This window comes from Ictidomys tridecemlineatus, chromosome 4, assembly GCF_052094955.1.
Source record: "Ictidomys tridecemlineatus isolate mIctTri1 chromosome 4, mIctTri1.hap1, whole genome shotgun sequence".
Classification (NCBI taxonomy): domain Eukaryota; kingdom Metazoa; phylum Chordata; class Mammalia; order Rodentia; family Sciuridae; genus Ictidomys; species Ictidomys tridecemlineatus.
In genome coordinates, this window is record NC_135480.1 from 174,328,948 (window position 1) to 174,344,961 (window position 16,014).

Genomic DNA, 16,014 nt, shown 5'->3' on the forward strand with positions numbered 1-16,014 from the left:
AGATCAGGGATTATGATATTTCCAGCATCACTCTTCTTGCTCAAGATTGTTTTGGCTATTCTGGGTTTTTTATTCTTCCAAATGAATTTAAGACCATTTTTTTCTAGTTCTGTGAAGAATATCATTAGTATTTTGTTGGAGATTGCATTGAATATGTATAACACTTTTTGGTAATGTGGCCATTTTGACAATATTAATTCTGTATATCCAATAACATGGAAGGTCTTTCCATCTTCTAAGGTGGTCTTCATTTTCTTTCTTCAGTGTTCTATAGTTTTTATTTTAGGGGATCTTTCACCTCCTTGGTTAGATTTATTCCCAAGTATTAAAAATATGAAACACTTCACAAATTGGCATGTCATCCTTATGCAGGGTCCATGCTAACTTCTCTGTATCCATCCAATTTTAGTATATGTGCTGCCAAAGCAAGCACCCCTAACACTCTTACTCATCCTTCAAGGCCTTCCTTCAAGAAAGTTCCTGTGACAACTGCAATCTCTCTTCTGAATTTCGATACTACTTGTGGCCAGGGTTCAGGACTTAATTTTTAAAAATGTTTTCCTTTGTATGGATTTATTTCAAATTCCAGGTTTTCTAATGTAAAGAAGGGATACAACTTAAACATGCCTCAGTTCCCCATAAAGTCTAGGATGGAGCTGAATGTGGTGGTACATCCCTATAGTCTCAAGCTAAGGCAAGAGGATCACAACTTTGAAGCTAGCTTGAGCAAATTAGTGAGACCCTGTTTCAAAATTAAATTTTAAAAATTAAAAAGGCTGGGGATACAGCTCAGTGGTACAGTACTCCTGGGTTCAATCCCTAGTACTGCCAAAAAGGGTGGGGGCGATAAATAGGCACAGTCATGTTCTAAGAAATATATCCTGATTGCCTAGAGAAGTGGATACAGACAGATGTTACTTTCAGCAATAGGAAAAGGCTTTCTAGAGAAGGCTAAACCTGAATGGTTCTAGTTATTAATAAATTATTCACAAATCTGTACCAAGTAGACACTCATCTGTCAATGTTTGAATGAGACTTTCACTGATTAATAAAAAATACACTTTGCATCCAAGGCAAATGTAGACAAGTGGAGTTGAAGCTCACTGTTAGTGCGGATATAAACTATACCCTGTGACAACCCTGTCCCAATCTATAAACGCCAGCCAAAATGATATCTGTGTTGCCTTTCCTACAGAAACTGCCGTGAACATTGCCTACTCCTGTAACGTATTTGAGGATGAAATGGATGAGGTATTTGTGATTGAAGGCAAGGACAGTGATACAATTCTGCAAGAACTCAGGTACAGTTTGGAGGGTCACCACAGCCAATCCCTAGATCAAAGATTCCCTACACATCTCTTCCCCCAATGTGAACTCTACAACATCAGAAGGAATAAAGAAGAAATGTAGCAGGGAGGAAAATCTGAATATTTGAGAGAATTTTATAAAGAAGCACTCAGACTAGAGGAGTTGGAGTGTGGAGGATGGAGAAGTGAGGTTCACGGTGCTCAGGAACCTACAGCAGTAGCAGGTCTCAAGAGACAGTCAAGTCTAAGGTCCTGGCCAGTGCTTTGTAGAGTACTTGTACCTTTCTTGACTACTTTCACCATGAGCACATTTTCCTAAGCTCTGACCACTATTCTTGGTTTTTAGGAGAGCAAGGGGAAGGATGAAACCTGAATCTCTACTGGAATCAGACCCAATCAACATTTACCTAAAGAGGAAGTCCAAAAGGTCCTTCACAATGCCTGAGGAGGTGCCCTCTGGCGACTATGGCTTAATCATCAGTGGCTACAGTCTGGTAGGCAATAGTTATAACTCTTCTTCCAAGGAACTCCCTTCCTAGGTTCAACACTCTTCAGGGAAATTTCAAGACCTCTTCCCTATTCTTAGCTGTCCTATTGCCCATCTCTCAGATGCCAATGCCTGAAAGACACCTTTCTCCAAGATATTCTTGGCATGAATAAATGAAGAAAGGAAAGCCAAGAGAAAACTCCTTCTTGACCCAAATTCTTTACTACTGATGTGACCTGTCACTTAGAAGAAACAGGAACCCAGCAGAACCAGACCTCCAAGAAGTCACTTGGCCTCATATAGCCCTATCAACTGATTTGACTTAATGAGAGGCCTGACTAGTTTCCCATTTGAGGCTCAGCCAGAGAATACCTAGAATTGCCTTAGGGGTTTGGCCTTCCTTTGGGGTAGATTACCTTGGGAGCAGCTATGCCTACCCTATGAAAGAAAAGAGTTTGAATGCAAGGGGAGGAAACTCAAAGGTCATTTCTGGGCAGCTTGAAGAGTGGGTATGACTTGGTGTTGCAGGCTTATGCTCTAGAAGGGAACCTGGAGTTGGAACTGCTACGAACAGCGAGCATGTGCAAGGGGGTAATCTGCTGCCGGATGACACCCTTCCAGAAGGCCCAGGTGGTAGAGCTGGTGAAGAGGTACAAGAAGGTGGTGACACTGGCCATCGGGGATGGGGCCAATGACGTCAGCATGATCAAAGGCATGTGAGCGGAAGGGGGGGCATTAGTCCTCAGTCATGACTTGCCTCTTTCTTCCTTCATGGGCAAAATTGATCTGAGTGGCATTGTATTGCTGGCTCATACACCTACCTATTAAGCAGTACACAGTGATAATGTTTTGCAACTCCATTCCTGTTCCTCTACACCTGCATTCCCACTTATTTACACCTGCAGATATTTGCCCATATCCACAGGCATGCAAGTATTCAGATTCATTTACTTAACTATGAATGTAAATACATAGAAACTCATGGCTCCCACAAGAATATGTGTATTCATTCATAAAACAACAAGCTATACAACTACCATACCACCTGAGATGACATCAAGGCCCACAGAAAGAACCCCTGGACAGGAGTCATAGTCTGCTCTTTTTTTGAAGGATGTAGGCTATGAGGCCTAATGCAGCCCAACGCTGTGTTCTCAAGAACTTGCCCTGGCTCCCCTGGCTAGGAGAGAATAGATTAGTGATCACTTTGGACCAATAAAAGCAAATTGCTGAAATTTACTTGTTTTAATTTCAGATGAATATTATTAGCCTCCAGCAGTTTGTTGATCAGGGAGATATGGACAAAATATAGAGGTCCTCTAGTCTCATCTCTTTACCTACACAGGAAACACTAGCAGATATTCCAGCCTCAATTTCAATACTATCAAGTGTTCTCGCTGTCTTAACCAGTTTCTAGAATCACTCTGGTCTTTAGAGGCTGAGATTAAGCAATGCAGTAGGAGGTATATACCATATCAGTAAATTTGACCAGAAGAATAGTGAATTACCACAGACTGATTAAAACTTCTAGGAACTTCAATCTTATATTCCATCAAGTACAATCTTTGCTTTATCCAGAAAAATTCTCCTGAGACCTACTGAAGAGTTTATCTCTCACTGAAAAACTATTGCTCCCAATAGTTCAGGTTTTAGTCCCTTAGGTAAACTTAAATAATTAAATATTATATTAGATTGGCATCCATTTTGCATTCTTAATTGATTTAAGTGACTTCCATAGATAATAAGATATTTAAACCTTAACATCTAGATGTGGGAAAGAGTCTAAAGTGATAGAGTAGAAGCAAAGAATATCTGGGACAACTTTTGAGTTATTACTGGCCATACCAGGCATTCTTGAGTGGCAGCATTCAAAAAAAGTACAGAAAGAGACTGTTTTCCAGGTTGTGGGGGAGGGGCACTCCATTAAGGGGGAAGGGCTCTACTTAAGGAACTGCCTTTTTTAATTGAGCCTGAGTATTTTCCAAAGGTAAAACAAGGGGTTTATGCAACATTATCCAGCATTTCCTTTACATTTCTCAGGGTGGGAGTCTAACAAATAAGTTCTGTGGCTTAGAATCTTCTGGGCTTTCACTGCAGCTGCCCACATTGGGGTCGGCATCAGCGGCCAGGAGGGGATGCAGGCCATGCTCAACAGTGACTTTGCCTTCTCCCAGTTCCGCTACCTTCAACGTCTGCTGTTGGTACATGGCCGCTGGTCTTATAATCGCATGTGCAAATTTCTCAGCTTCTTCTTTTATAAGAATTTTGTCTTCACCTTGGTGCACTTCTGGTATGCTTTTTTCAACGGATTCTCTGCACAGGTAGGAGTTCATTGGGGATGGGGCCAATGATGTCAGCATGATCAAAGGCATGTGACCCTAATCATCTTGGTCTTCTCTAATCACTCACACTTTAACAAGCTCAGACCTTTTTCTACCTCTAGAGACCAATGTATGACACACTGCCATCCATCCATAGCTTTATGCCAACCCATAAAGCTTTTCACCCCACATTGATCCCATCTCCCAACCCTGCACTAATTGTAGATTTCCAAACCGTAAACATTCTGGCTTAGCTCTGTTCTTAATACCTACCTTCAGAAATCTTCCTAATAAGTTAGTTTCACTTGTTCTTTAACATTGGCATTAGAATTTCCAAACACATGTGATGGGAAGTATTGATGGACCTAGAATTTTTCTTAGCATCCAAAATATCCTTATGGAATAGGCTAAGGCCTCTGGGTCCTGCCAGACAAGCTATTCTGACATTCACTACAGCTTCCCTTTACTTCTCCTTCTCTACCCTGATTGCCTGCACCCCTGTCCCAAACACACACACACACACACACACACACACACACACACACACACACACACACAGTTGCTGCTTGGGTGAATTAATTCCTCATTTGAAATATGAAATTTCCACAACCATTCTGGGGAAAAGTGACACCTGAATTTTGATGTTTTAAGAGTAGTCCCCTTCCTATAAGTTTTTCAGGAGTCTGTCAAGATTACCAAAAGAAACTACCTCAGAAATGACCAGTTAGCCAGTTAGCAGACTGTGGACTGTGGGAGACTGTATACCCTCAGGGCCTAGCCAAGCCAATCTGGTTTTGTGTGTGTATGTGCTACATGTGTAGCTGCTGACCTCTTGTGGATAGTAAGGAAAGAGTTCCTTTCTAGTTCCCAGAATGGAACACCCAGCTGTAGAAGGTTCGATGAGTCTATTCCCTTTGCCAGTGTCAGATGTCCAGTGCTACAGAAGCCATTGAAGCCATATAAGGCAGAAAAAGAAAACAGCCTAAAGGTTTACTTGCCTGGTAGTGCATGGGTGTGGCTCCACTCTTGAGTCCTTTCTCTGCAGGAAGGAGCAGAGCAGGTTATGGTGCAGATCAGCATTGAAAGCTTGATGTGGCCTGGCACCAGCCTTGGACAGAGGGTTCTACATACAGTAGGATCAAATAAAAAATTGGAGCTCTCAGTCAAATTCTGAAATCCATACTAACTCTGGGTTAGTATGGTGGTGACTAAGGCAGCCAGGGGAGGGCTATCTTGGGCCTGGGAGGTGGAGGTGGGACTTTGGAGGAGAGAGGAGAATTTAAAAATCTCCTTGGTATTCTTCCAGGCAGTCTATGATACCTGGTTTATCACCTGCTACAATTTGATTTACACCTCCCTCCCTGTCCTGGGCTTGAGTCTATTTGATCAGGTAAGACCAGCAGCAAGCCTCTCAGTCAGGGTTGAAGCCCCTGAACCCTTGGGGAATATTCCCAAGAGTGGGGAAAAGAGCAAGAACTTAACTCAACAAAATTAACTGTAAAGAAAATAATTTCTAGAGCAAGTAAAAAGGAGCTTATTACCTGGAATAGGTATCATGAGAAAAAGAAAAAATCCTCCTGCACTGAAAATAATCACCAGGTTTTAAAAGTCAGGTTTTCCTGTCTCAACTTTATCTTTAGAGAGAGAAACATGGAAATTATGCTGTATAGTACATTGAGTGTATCCAAAAGTAGTAAAATGAAAGAGAGCTATTGGATCAGGACTGGGTAAAGCAAGGGGCTTCAAGAAAGGGGATTCCCTAGCAGGGGGTGGTGGTACATGCCGGTAATCCCAGCAGTTTGTAGGCTGAAACAGGAGGATCTCAAGTTCAAAGCCAGCTTCATCAACTTAGTGAGGCCCTAAGCAACTTAATGAGACCATCTCAAAATAAAAATTAAGGAAAGAACTAGGGATGTGACTCAGTGGTTGAGTGCCTCTGGGTTCAATCCCTCATACCAAAAACAAAAAAACAAAGATGATTACCATTTCGAGATGATGAGGATGAGCTAAGCCAAGCAGGAAAGACTAGGTGGGGAGTTCTAAGGAACAAGCATGGGAGCATGTGTATTCCATGCATCACAGGGAGCTAGACCAGGATATACCCTTTGTCCCTCTCAGAAATTTTCTGCATGTTGAGGGTCCTAGTACCCCTTCCCCCTCCTCTTCTATGCCAGTCTCAACTCCTGAGCACCACAGTAGACAAGGAGCATCCAAAGAGTTGTAAAACAACTGAAATAGGACATCATGGAATCATGGTTCCCAGTCTCCATCAGGGTAGTAGCGCTGAAAGAAATTCTACATGAAGTAGTTGCCAAACCTCAGAAAGACAAGAGGGATAGATTGTGTTACTCAGTAGTACTATCCTGCTTCGATGATCTAGTTCCAGTCATCTACCACTGAAGCCATGCCCCAAGTTTTGAATTTCAAGTTTCATATTTGGAAGATGAAGACAAGCCAGCATCATTCATACAGAGAATTCTCCCACCTTGAGTTCATCAGTAGCTATGGGAGGGAATAGGAAGAACATCATGAACAAGGATGTTTCCAAAGGACTAACTAGTCCCCCATTGGCTTCCTGTTCTTTACCCATTAGCTTTTAACACACACACACAAAAAAAAAAAAAAAAAAAAAAAAACTAAAGGAACACTTACATTTGGGGACCCATGTTTTAATGCCATCCCCATTCCATTCCAAGCTCCAGTCCTCCCTTCCAGCTACCCCCAAACCAAACTCCCTTTCACAATTCTCTAATCCTGAATGCCTCCAAGTGCTTCTCACCATCCTGACCTTCTCCTAGCTTCCTTCTACTACCTTGATCCTTGCCTAGAGAGGAGGACTTCAGGAAGGGTCTGTGGTCGCTGCCCTGTTCTCTGGTTCCACTTCTCAAGTACTCCATGAGGAAGCTCCTAGGCAGCCTGGCAGCAGACACAATGAGGGGAGACACCTCTACTCTGATGGAGATGGGACCTTCTATGGAGAGACTCTGAGCCTTCCTCCTTCCCTCTGGTATTTCCAGGATGTGAATGAAACTTGGAGCCTACATTTCCCAGAGCTGTATATCCCAGGCCAGCACAACCTCTATTTCAACAAGAAGGAATTTGTGAAGTGTTTATTACACGGGATCTACAGTTCCTTTGTGCTGTTCTTTGTCCCCATGGGAACAATTTACAACTCAGCACGCAGTGATGGAAAGGACATCTCCGACATCCAGACCTTTTGCCTGCTAGTACAAACCTCCTTGATCTGGGTGGTCACAGTGCAGGTGTGGCCAGTAGCAGTGGGAATGAGGGGATTGGATGGGGAGCTGTCTAGAAGGACAGGGAGGTAAGGAGGGGGGGAGACAGAAAGGAGCATCCTCCATCACAGAATTGGAGAAGGGAGGTGGCTAACAGAGAGAGCAGGTTATAGAGTATTGCACATAACCTAGTGCTTTTCAGATTGCCCTGCAGACAACCTACTGGACGATGATAAGCCACTTCGTCATCTGGGGTAGCCTGGGTTTCTACTTTTGCATCTTATTCTTCCTGTACAGTGATGGCTTGTGTCTAATGTTCCCCACCATCTTTCAATTCCTAGGTAAGACCCTGGCCAGTAGGTGGGGGAGGTACCAAGTATATTTATTAAATAAATGTTAGTATACTGAGAGGCTATTACTATGCGCTAAACTCTGTGGATAAAGAGATAAGAAATGATCTCTAACCTAAAGGGACTCAAAATCTAGGTAGGACTACCTAGATAGGATTCAAAGATATTTTACCTTAGAGTTTCCATGATTTTTTTTTTCAAATATCTAGTTTGATCTTCACGGGAATGCTATGATGTAGGCAGGGCAAGAATTATTAGCACCATTTTGGAGACTGGAGGTTTTTTTCAATTAAATGACTCAATATAGGTCTCCTGATTCCAGTCAACATCCTTTATACTGTAGCATTACTGCCGTATTGTCTCCTGTATTCATTTCTCTCTGTCTCAAGTCCACTTCATGAGGATAAAATACAGAAAGAGTAGCCAAATAGATGTCCTTGGCTTCTATCTCTTGTCAGGCCACTAACTTTTCTCCTCTAAAGCTTTCTGTCCCATTTTTGTATACAAGCCAATGTACTAGGATTCCCCATTACCTACCCCCACTCTCCTGCCTGCCCGGCCTGTAGAGGGAGACAAAAGTATGCAAATTCACAGTGACTGGCGGCACAAAGGACCCAAGTGCAATTATTTTGCATTTATATCATTCCTCAGGAGACCAGACTGTCTCCAATAACATCCTTCTTTGGACTAGAGAGGTATCTAAGTTCTGGCTAATACTGCCCACTCCTAACCTCTCCCCTTTCTCCAGACTGTTTGCCTTACCCCTCCTTGCTCATTGTGTACAGGTGTGGCTAGGAACACTATGAACCAGTCACAATTGTGGCTGGGCCTTATCCTCAGTGTGATCCTCTGTATAATTCCTGCATTTGGGTACCAGTTTCTCCAACCACTAATTTGGCCTCTCAGTGTGGACAAGGTAAGTGGAACAGGGAGCCTACCCAGATATGATTTATTATCCTTTTCCCCTTTGCCTTTGTGAATAAAACCCCATCCCCCATGCTCTGGATACAGGTTTTGGACACAATTCATTATGGCAAGATACCGCCACCACAAGTTCAAGTCCGGACCAAAGTGAAACACCCAGGCCTGCGACGTTCTGCCTATGCATTCTCCCACAAACAGGGCTTTGGGGCCCTCATCACTTCTGGAAAGACAACAAAGGCCAAGAAAAACAGCTTTCCTCTTAAAAAGTAGAAGCCCTTAAGGAAACCCAAAAACAGTCAGTTATTGTTCTTCCTCCCTTGTATACATGCAATTTAGAAAGGAGGGATTAGAGTCCCTGGGAACAGCATAAACCTGCTCCTCCACTCTCAGGACTGGGACTCAGCCTCTTCATTCCCCAGAAAGGCTGTGCCCAGGTAAGGCAAGAAGTAAGGAAAGAGTCCTCAGATATCTGCCAGAGTTGTAGCATTTCAAGAAAAATCAATCTCAGGCTTCCCTTCCACCATCCCTCTCAAGTTTTAATCCAGAAAAGCAAATGTGGAAGTAGAGGTGGTAGAGGGACAGTGCAGGGAAGGAGAAAAAGAAGACAGGACCTAAGAATCTTACTTTGGACCCTATCTCCCATACCCAGAGCATAACCTTCCCAGGGGCCCATAGGAACATATTTCCATCCTAGCACTCTTCTTAGGTTTATTTGGGAGATTTAGAGAGAGTATTTTGATGGCCCTGGTAGCAAAAGTGGGAGGCAGCTTTGGAGAGTTGGTCTTGAGAAGCCAAAGGAGTTTCTGGACCCCAAAAAAAGATGTGGTTCTTGCCGGGATAAGTTGCTGAAGATTTTGCTTTCTTCCCCTCTCTTTTGACCTCTTTGACCCAAGAACCGATGCATGATCAGACCTCAGAACCAGGATGGGAAAAATGGAGAGGATTTTTTTAGACTTATGTCTTAGGGGGATATAACCATAATTGGTGAGCATCTGTCTTCATTCCATAAAATTATTTTGAGAAGAAATTGTATATATTTGGAATATTGTTTCTAAGAAGTTTATGGTAAAATAAATTGCATATTTTTGAGTGAAGAGATTTGTGTGGCTTATTGGGGTCCAAGTGATAATAATATAGTCTGAGCAATATCATTTTCCCACAAACCCCTCACCTTTTTCCCCCTTCAAATTAGACCAACCTATTCCCTCTTGGCTATCTCCCCTTTTTTTCAGTTCCACTTTTCTGCCCTGTCTTGCTAAACTCTATCTTTGCTTCAGGTGACCACACCTTTTATCTCTATAGTGTTTTCCTCTTTGCATTCCTTAAATATTGGTTCCTAAAGCTCGATCATAGGTTCTCTGCTCATTTTTCCCTGTACCCCTTTTCTTAGTGACTTTGTCCAAACTCTTGCCTTCATTTACCAACAGAAAGATGGTAGCCCTCATCTCTCTGGGGAGGTATAGATCCATATATTAAATCAACTCTGAGATCTTTCACTTAGCTGAGGCTTTGGAAGCATAAATTCAAACCTGCTCAACCTGATCATTTTCCCCCAGATTTTAAAAGGATGCCACCACCATCATTCTAGTGATCCAAAGCAGATAGATGGGAATCTTCCTTTACTTCTTCCTCTAGATTGATGTCCAGTCAGTAATCGAGTCATGTAAATTCTCTATCCTTATTTCTTGTTTTCTCTTCCCTTCCACTATTGCTATCATTGCCTTTGCTCAGACTTTCATCACCTCTTAACTTGGATTCTGGCATAAAATCTCCAACTTAATTTATCTGATTCTTTCCCTTCAACAGCATCAATAATACTATTTCCAGAGTAATCTTTCTGAAAGGAAAATTGTCATGTCAAGCTCCAGTTACCATCCTTTGAGGACTCCCCAAGCTTTCTAGGTCAAGTTAAAGTGTGGACACTTTATTATTGGGCCCCCTCTAGCCCTGTCTTCCATGACTAGTCATGAATTTGTGGTCTTCATGTCATAAAATATACTGTTCTCGTATTCTAAAATGCTTTCCCCCACTCCTTTCTTTATCTAGTGAATTTTTAGTTATCCTTCAAATTCAGGTTATTTGGAATTAAGAGAAAGATGATGTTTGATGCCACTCAATATATTAAGCACCACTGAATTGTATACTTTTAAAAGGTTAATTTTATGCATTGCTCACCTCAATTTTTTTAAAAAAGGCTCAGATTAGGCATCTCTTCCAGGAGGTTTTCCTAATTCTTTAATGTGGTTTATATGCTTGCCCTATGTACTCAATTACTTCTCTATACATACCTCTATCAGACATACTTGTTAGAAGGCATTATAATCATTGATTTTCTTTCTAGACCCAGCATACACTAAATCTTTAATAAATGTCTGTTGAATGAATGAAAGAATATTGAAGTCTTCTGCTTCTCTACCTGTATGTCTTATTTTCATAAATAGCAACACTACCCAAGAGCTCAAACCAGAAACTTGGAAGTTGTGCTGGACTCTTCTCCACTATTCCTCTAACCCAAATCTACTCAGTAAGTTCCAGATTCTGAATCAGAAATGTCTTCATTTTTTTTCCTTTCTCCCATCCAAGAACTAATTAGTCCCAACCCCACTTAGTTTCCAAGATTGGGTACATTCAGTGTGGTATGGCTATAGACAATTTTTCCCTTTCTTATTCTTAATCCTGCTGCTCTCACTATAGCAACATCTGCTATGGTATGAGTGGGTATGTGTGGGACACTGAGGATTGAACCCAGGGACACTTTATCACTTTATCATTCTTGCCATACCACATCATTTCAGAACTAAAGGTTCCATCATCTTCAGAAGCATCTATGGCTTGGCTCTTTCTGTTCTCTCTCCATACTTTCATCCCTTCTTTGTTTAAAATCTGCTCTTAACTCAGATTGGGTCACTTCTTCCAGGAAAATAACACAATCTCATATTCTGAGTTAACTGCCTCTTTCTTGTGCGAGAGTACCTTGCACCTTTCCTTTCTTTCCATTTTCCAAAGTTTGAATATTTGATCATTCATAGGCCCCTTTTAATTATGGCTTACTTCTCTGCCTTCTCTGCTAGACCATTTTGAATGACCATATTTTTTAGGGCAATAATATTCTCATTCATTCTCTCTCTCTAAGCAGAAATGCTAGCACTTAGATATTTATGTTTTTCAGTGAATGATATCTACTACCTTTTATTTTTCTTAAACTTGCTTCTTTTTTTTTAAAGAGAGAGAGAGAGAGAGAGAGAGAGAGAGAGAGAGAGAGAATTTTTATGATACATAATTATTAATGGTCTTCCAACTAAGGCATCTGTAAAAATACAGTTTGGACCAGTAATATCCCCCAAAGCTCCTGAATAATCATCACCCACTTCTGGTGGTTTATGTGCATAGTAGGAGATTTGTGTCTCTACTAAGGAGCTAAGACAGTAAATGCCACATTGCAAAGTGAGGTGTGAGATGACCACTCAAGGCTTGTAAAAAGGGGATTATGAAAACCAAGTTTGGGCTGCAATGGTAGAGTGCTTGCTTAGCACATGTGAGGTACAGGTTCAATCCTTAGCACCAGATAAAAATAAAATAAAAGCATTCTGTTCATCTACAACTACAAAAAGAAACTGAGCTTGCAATTGTCAATTGTCCCACCCACCTTGAGTAAAGGTCCAGAAAATCTGCTTAATGGAGAGGAAACTTTGGAGAGAATTTTTTTTGGGGGGTTGTGCGGTACCAGGGATTGAACTCAGGGGTACTCGACCACTGAACCACATCCCTAGAACTATTTTGAATTTTATTAGAGACATAGTCTCACTGAGTTGCTTAGGGCCTTGCTTTTGCTGAAGCTGGCTTTGAAATAGAAATCTTCCTGCCTCAGCCTCCAGAGTTGCTGGGATTACAGGTATGCATCATCACACCTGGTTCTTTGGAAGGAATTATTAGTGTGCTTTAAGTCCCACCTCCAGTTCAGTTCAAGATGAAAAGCCTTCAAGGAAATAACTTGGAAGATTAATGTAATTAACATGTTTAGAGGACACAGAATACTACTACCTCACTCACCCCCAGAAAATCTAAAATCTAAAGAGTGAGAACAATTAACTATGTGCTCTATGGCAGAGCAAGATGAAGTAACAGTGGTGAGACGACCTGTGCTCCCATAGGTTTTCTGGGTAAGGGATGCATGGATGCTTCTCACAGACTAGATATAGGCCATCTCAGAGGGAGAATTGGTTGAGTTTCTTAATGTTAATTGTGAGATCACTGAAAGTTTGAAGAGACCTCAGTAGAAGGAAGCATGGGATATGCTGCCAATGCCTAGGAATTTGGAATTAGAAGGAAGAGATATGAGGTAAATTTTCTTCATCTTGATTTTGGAGGTTGTTATATGTGTATACATTTGTCAAAACTGATCAATCTGTATATTTTATTTTATGTAAACTATACCTCAATAAATTTGAGTTTTTAATGCCCCAGATTTTTAAAGGAGTTATGACAACTAGAGAAGCTAAATTTACCCATATTAAAGTAACTAAAAATAGAAAAACATCACCACCAATAGGGAGAGGATCTCTAAAGAACCTACAATAACAGAGTAGAAGTGATTTTATAGTTATCCCTCACCTCACAAATCCTATATAAAGGTTCTACTTACACATATACAGATTTACAATTTGATAATTACATATAGATATTAGCAACCATTTGAGTTACTGTCTCAGGCCCCTATGTTCAAAGCACAATTTGGGTATAGAACTTTCCAGGTTCTTTCATTCCGTTCAGCCTTATTACATACAACAAGTAGTTACTGACATCTGTCATCATTTAGGCATTGTTCTAGGAGCTGTAGATACAGTGAAGGATTTAAAAAAAAAAAAAGAGTTTCTATTACCATGGAGTTCACATTCTAGTAGGAGAGACAATAACCAAGTAAACATGATCATCCAGCTAATGTCCTAGTTCATTTTCTGTAGCTGATAACATAATACCAGACTGGTAAGCAGTTTTTTTTTTCTTTTTTTTTTAAGGTTTATTTTAGCTCACCATTCTGGTCTAAAGTCAAGGGGCCACATCCCATGATGGCCTTCTCACTGGCAGAGTCCAGAGGCAGCACAAGGCATTATGTGGATATGGACAGGGAATACTGGAGTAACCTAGTCAAACCAGCTTTTATAGAAGATCCATTCTTGGGATAACCCATTAACCCATTAATCATATGAATGGCTTGATCCATTCATGGATGCAGAGCTCTAATCTTAAAGGTCCCAACTTTTATTTATTTTTTTAGTACTAGGTATTAAACCAAAGGGCACTTTACCACTGAGCCACATCTCCAGCCTTTTTAAAATTATTTTGAGACAGGATCTCACTAAGTTACCTAGAGCCTCACTAAGATGCTGATGCTGGCTTTGAACCTGCTATTTTCCTACCTCAGCCTTCCAAGCCATGGGGAAGGTCTCAAGTCTTAATATTTCATAAGGGGCTTTAAATTTCAACATAAATTCTGGAGGGGACAAACCATATTCAACCTTAGCAGATAGTAAGTGCTCTGAAGATAAACACAACAGCTATTCTTTTATTTTAAATATTTATTTTTTAGTTGTAGTTGGATACAATACCTTTATTTTTACGTGGTGCTGAGGATCGAACCCAGGGCCTCGCATGTGCTAGGCGGGCACACTACCGCTGAGCCCCAGCCCCAGCCCACAATAGCTACTCTTAACAGTGACAAACTATGTGGGAGAAGGGTAACTACTTTATATTTAGTAGTCAGAGAGGGTTGTTCTGAGAAAATGACATATAAAATGAGACCTAAATGACTACAAAAGTCTGAAGAAGCTGGACAACAGTAATCGGAAGGTTGAAGCAGGAGGAATGCAAATTCAAGACCAGCCTCAGCAATTTAGTGAGGCTCAAAATAAAAAATAAAAAATGGCTAGGCATATGGCAGAGTAATTAAGGACTTCTGGGTTCAATCACCATGCCCCCCCAACAAATAATTGATGAAAAGGCAATCCAGAGTATATAGTTAAAGTCCTTCATTTAGAAGTAAGCTTTGTGTATATAAAAAAGAAAGAAGCCCAATGTAAATGAAATGCAGTGAGTGAAGGATAGGGTGGTTAGACATCATGGGAACAACGAAGAGTTTTTAAGACCATTTAATTGCTCAGGCTACTCTAATGGAGAACAGGGGTACAAAAGTGACATCAGGGAAACTAGGAGGCAATTGCAAGGTTTTAGGCATAGTGGTGGCTTGGAATAGAATGGTAGCAGGGCAAAAATAAATGGATGAATAAGACACAAAGAGAACCTGAGGACTTGTAGATTGACTATGGAAAATGTAGGCACTAGTTTATTAAATAATCCCATTGACTCACTCAATGGTTTCCTCTCTGATAATCAGGATATCAAATCCATTGATCACTGACTCTTCTGACACATGTCCTGATGAAGTGGTGGGTCTAGATGGCCTTATGTGTACCAGTTGACTCTACTACCCCTAGCCAAGAGAAGATATGTAACCCATTATAATTTCTCTCTCTGGAAATCAGAATTAGAACCCTTAGAAACTAAGTCAGTGTTGAGGAAAGGAGCCGAAAGTTCAAGTAGTTTCAGGAAGAGGGGCCTCCATTTTAAAATGGCAATGATTTGCTATAAGAAGACAAGTAATCCAAGGTATCTATCTAGTCTTCTATACAAAGAAGAATAAAGCAGATAACCAAAGAGAAAGACAAGACACTGTTCCATCCTGGTAAAAAGCCTCATGAGCACTTTTTCAAGTTCAGTTCTCAAAATAAGGTTGTTTTTACTTGCTGCTAATAGTTAAAACAAGGATAGCCCCAATTTACATAGGCTGCGTTCACACTTGTTCCTTTCTTTTTTTTTTTTTTTTTTTTCCCCTCAGTACTGGAGATTAACCCAGAGGTGCTTTACCATGGAGCTACAATTCCAGTCCTTTAGAGACAGGGTCTCACTAAATTGCCCAAGATTGACCTTGAATGTACCATCCTCCTGCCTCAGCCTCCTGAGTAGCTAGGATTATAGGTATGTGCTATGGTGCCTGGCCTCATTTTCTAACTCTTTAGAAATAGTAGATAACTTATAATATTGATGATAATGCAAAATGTTTCCCATCTATAACAATAAAAATGATTCCTATTTTGGGTAATGCAAATGGATTTTGTCCAGTAGCAAACAGACATTTCTAAAAATCAAGTCCTTGTTTGAACTGGTTTTAATATCTTACTGGTTTCCTCATTAATTAGAGAGTTTAAAATGTCTTTGAAATGTGTTCATTTTATATTTGTGTAAAATTTGTGATTTTATCTTTTTGAAAATTATCCTTTAACACAAATAACAAGACCTAACCCATACTAGCTACAGCCAAAAAAAAAAAAAGAG

At 40.7% G+C, this 16,014-nt stretch overlaps 1 protein-coding gene and 1 non-coding gene across 2 annotated transcripts in view; one reads left to right on the top strand and one right to left on the bottom strand.

Moving 5' to 3' along the window:
• LOC101957720 (phospholipid-transporting ATPase FetA) overlaps positions 1-9,714 on the top strand; it is a 151,132-nt gene extending 141,418 nt beyond the window's left edge. Inside the window, exons 21-29 of the mRNA XM_078044974.1 lie at positions 1,196-1,301; positions 1,654-1,801; positions 2,323-2,506; positions 3,892-4,115; positions 5,422-5,505; positions 7,133-7,378; positions 7,554-7,692; positions 8,487-8,617; positions 8,713-9,714. Coding sequence (XP_077901100.1) covers positions 1,196-1,301; positions 1,654-1,801; positions 2,323-2,506; positions 3,892-4,115; positions 5,422-5,505; positions 7,133-7,378; positions 7,554-7,692; positions 8,487-8,617; positions 8,713-8,895 — 1,445 coding nt within the window. The 3' untranslated portion in view covers positions 8,896-9,714. The remainder of the gene's footprint in view (positions 1-1,195; positions 1,302-1,653; positions 1,802-2,322; positions 2,507-3,891; positions 4,116-5,421; positions 5,506-7,132; positions 7,379-7,553; positions 7,693-8,486; positions 8,618-8,712) is intronic.
• Positions 328-433, bottom strand: LOC120890250 (U6 spliceosomal RNA). The gene has a single exon (XR_005734489.1). It is a non-coding gene; the product is annotated as a U6 spliceosomal RNA (small nuclear RNA).
• Positions 9,715-16,014: the final 6,300 nt, after the last annotated feature.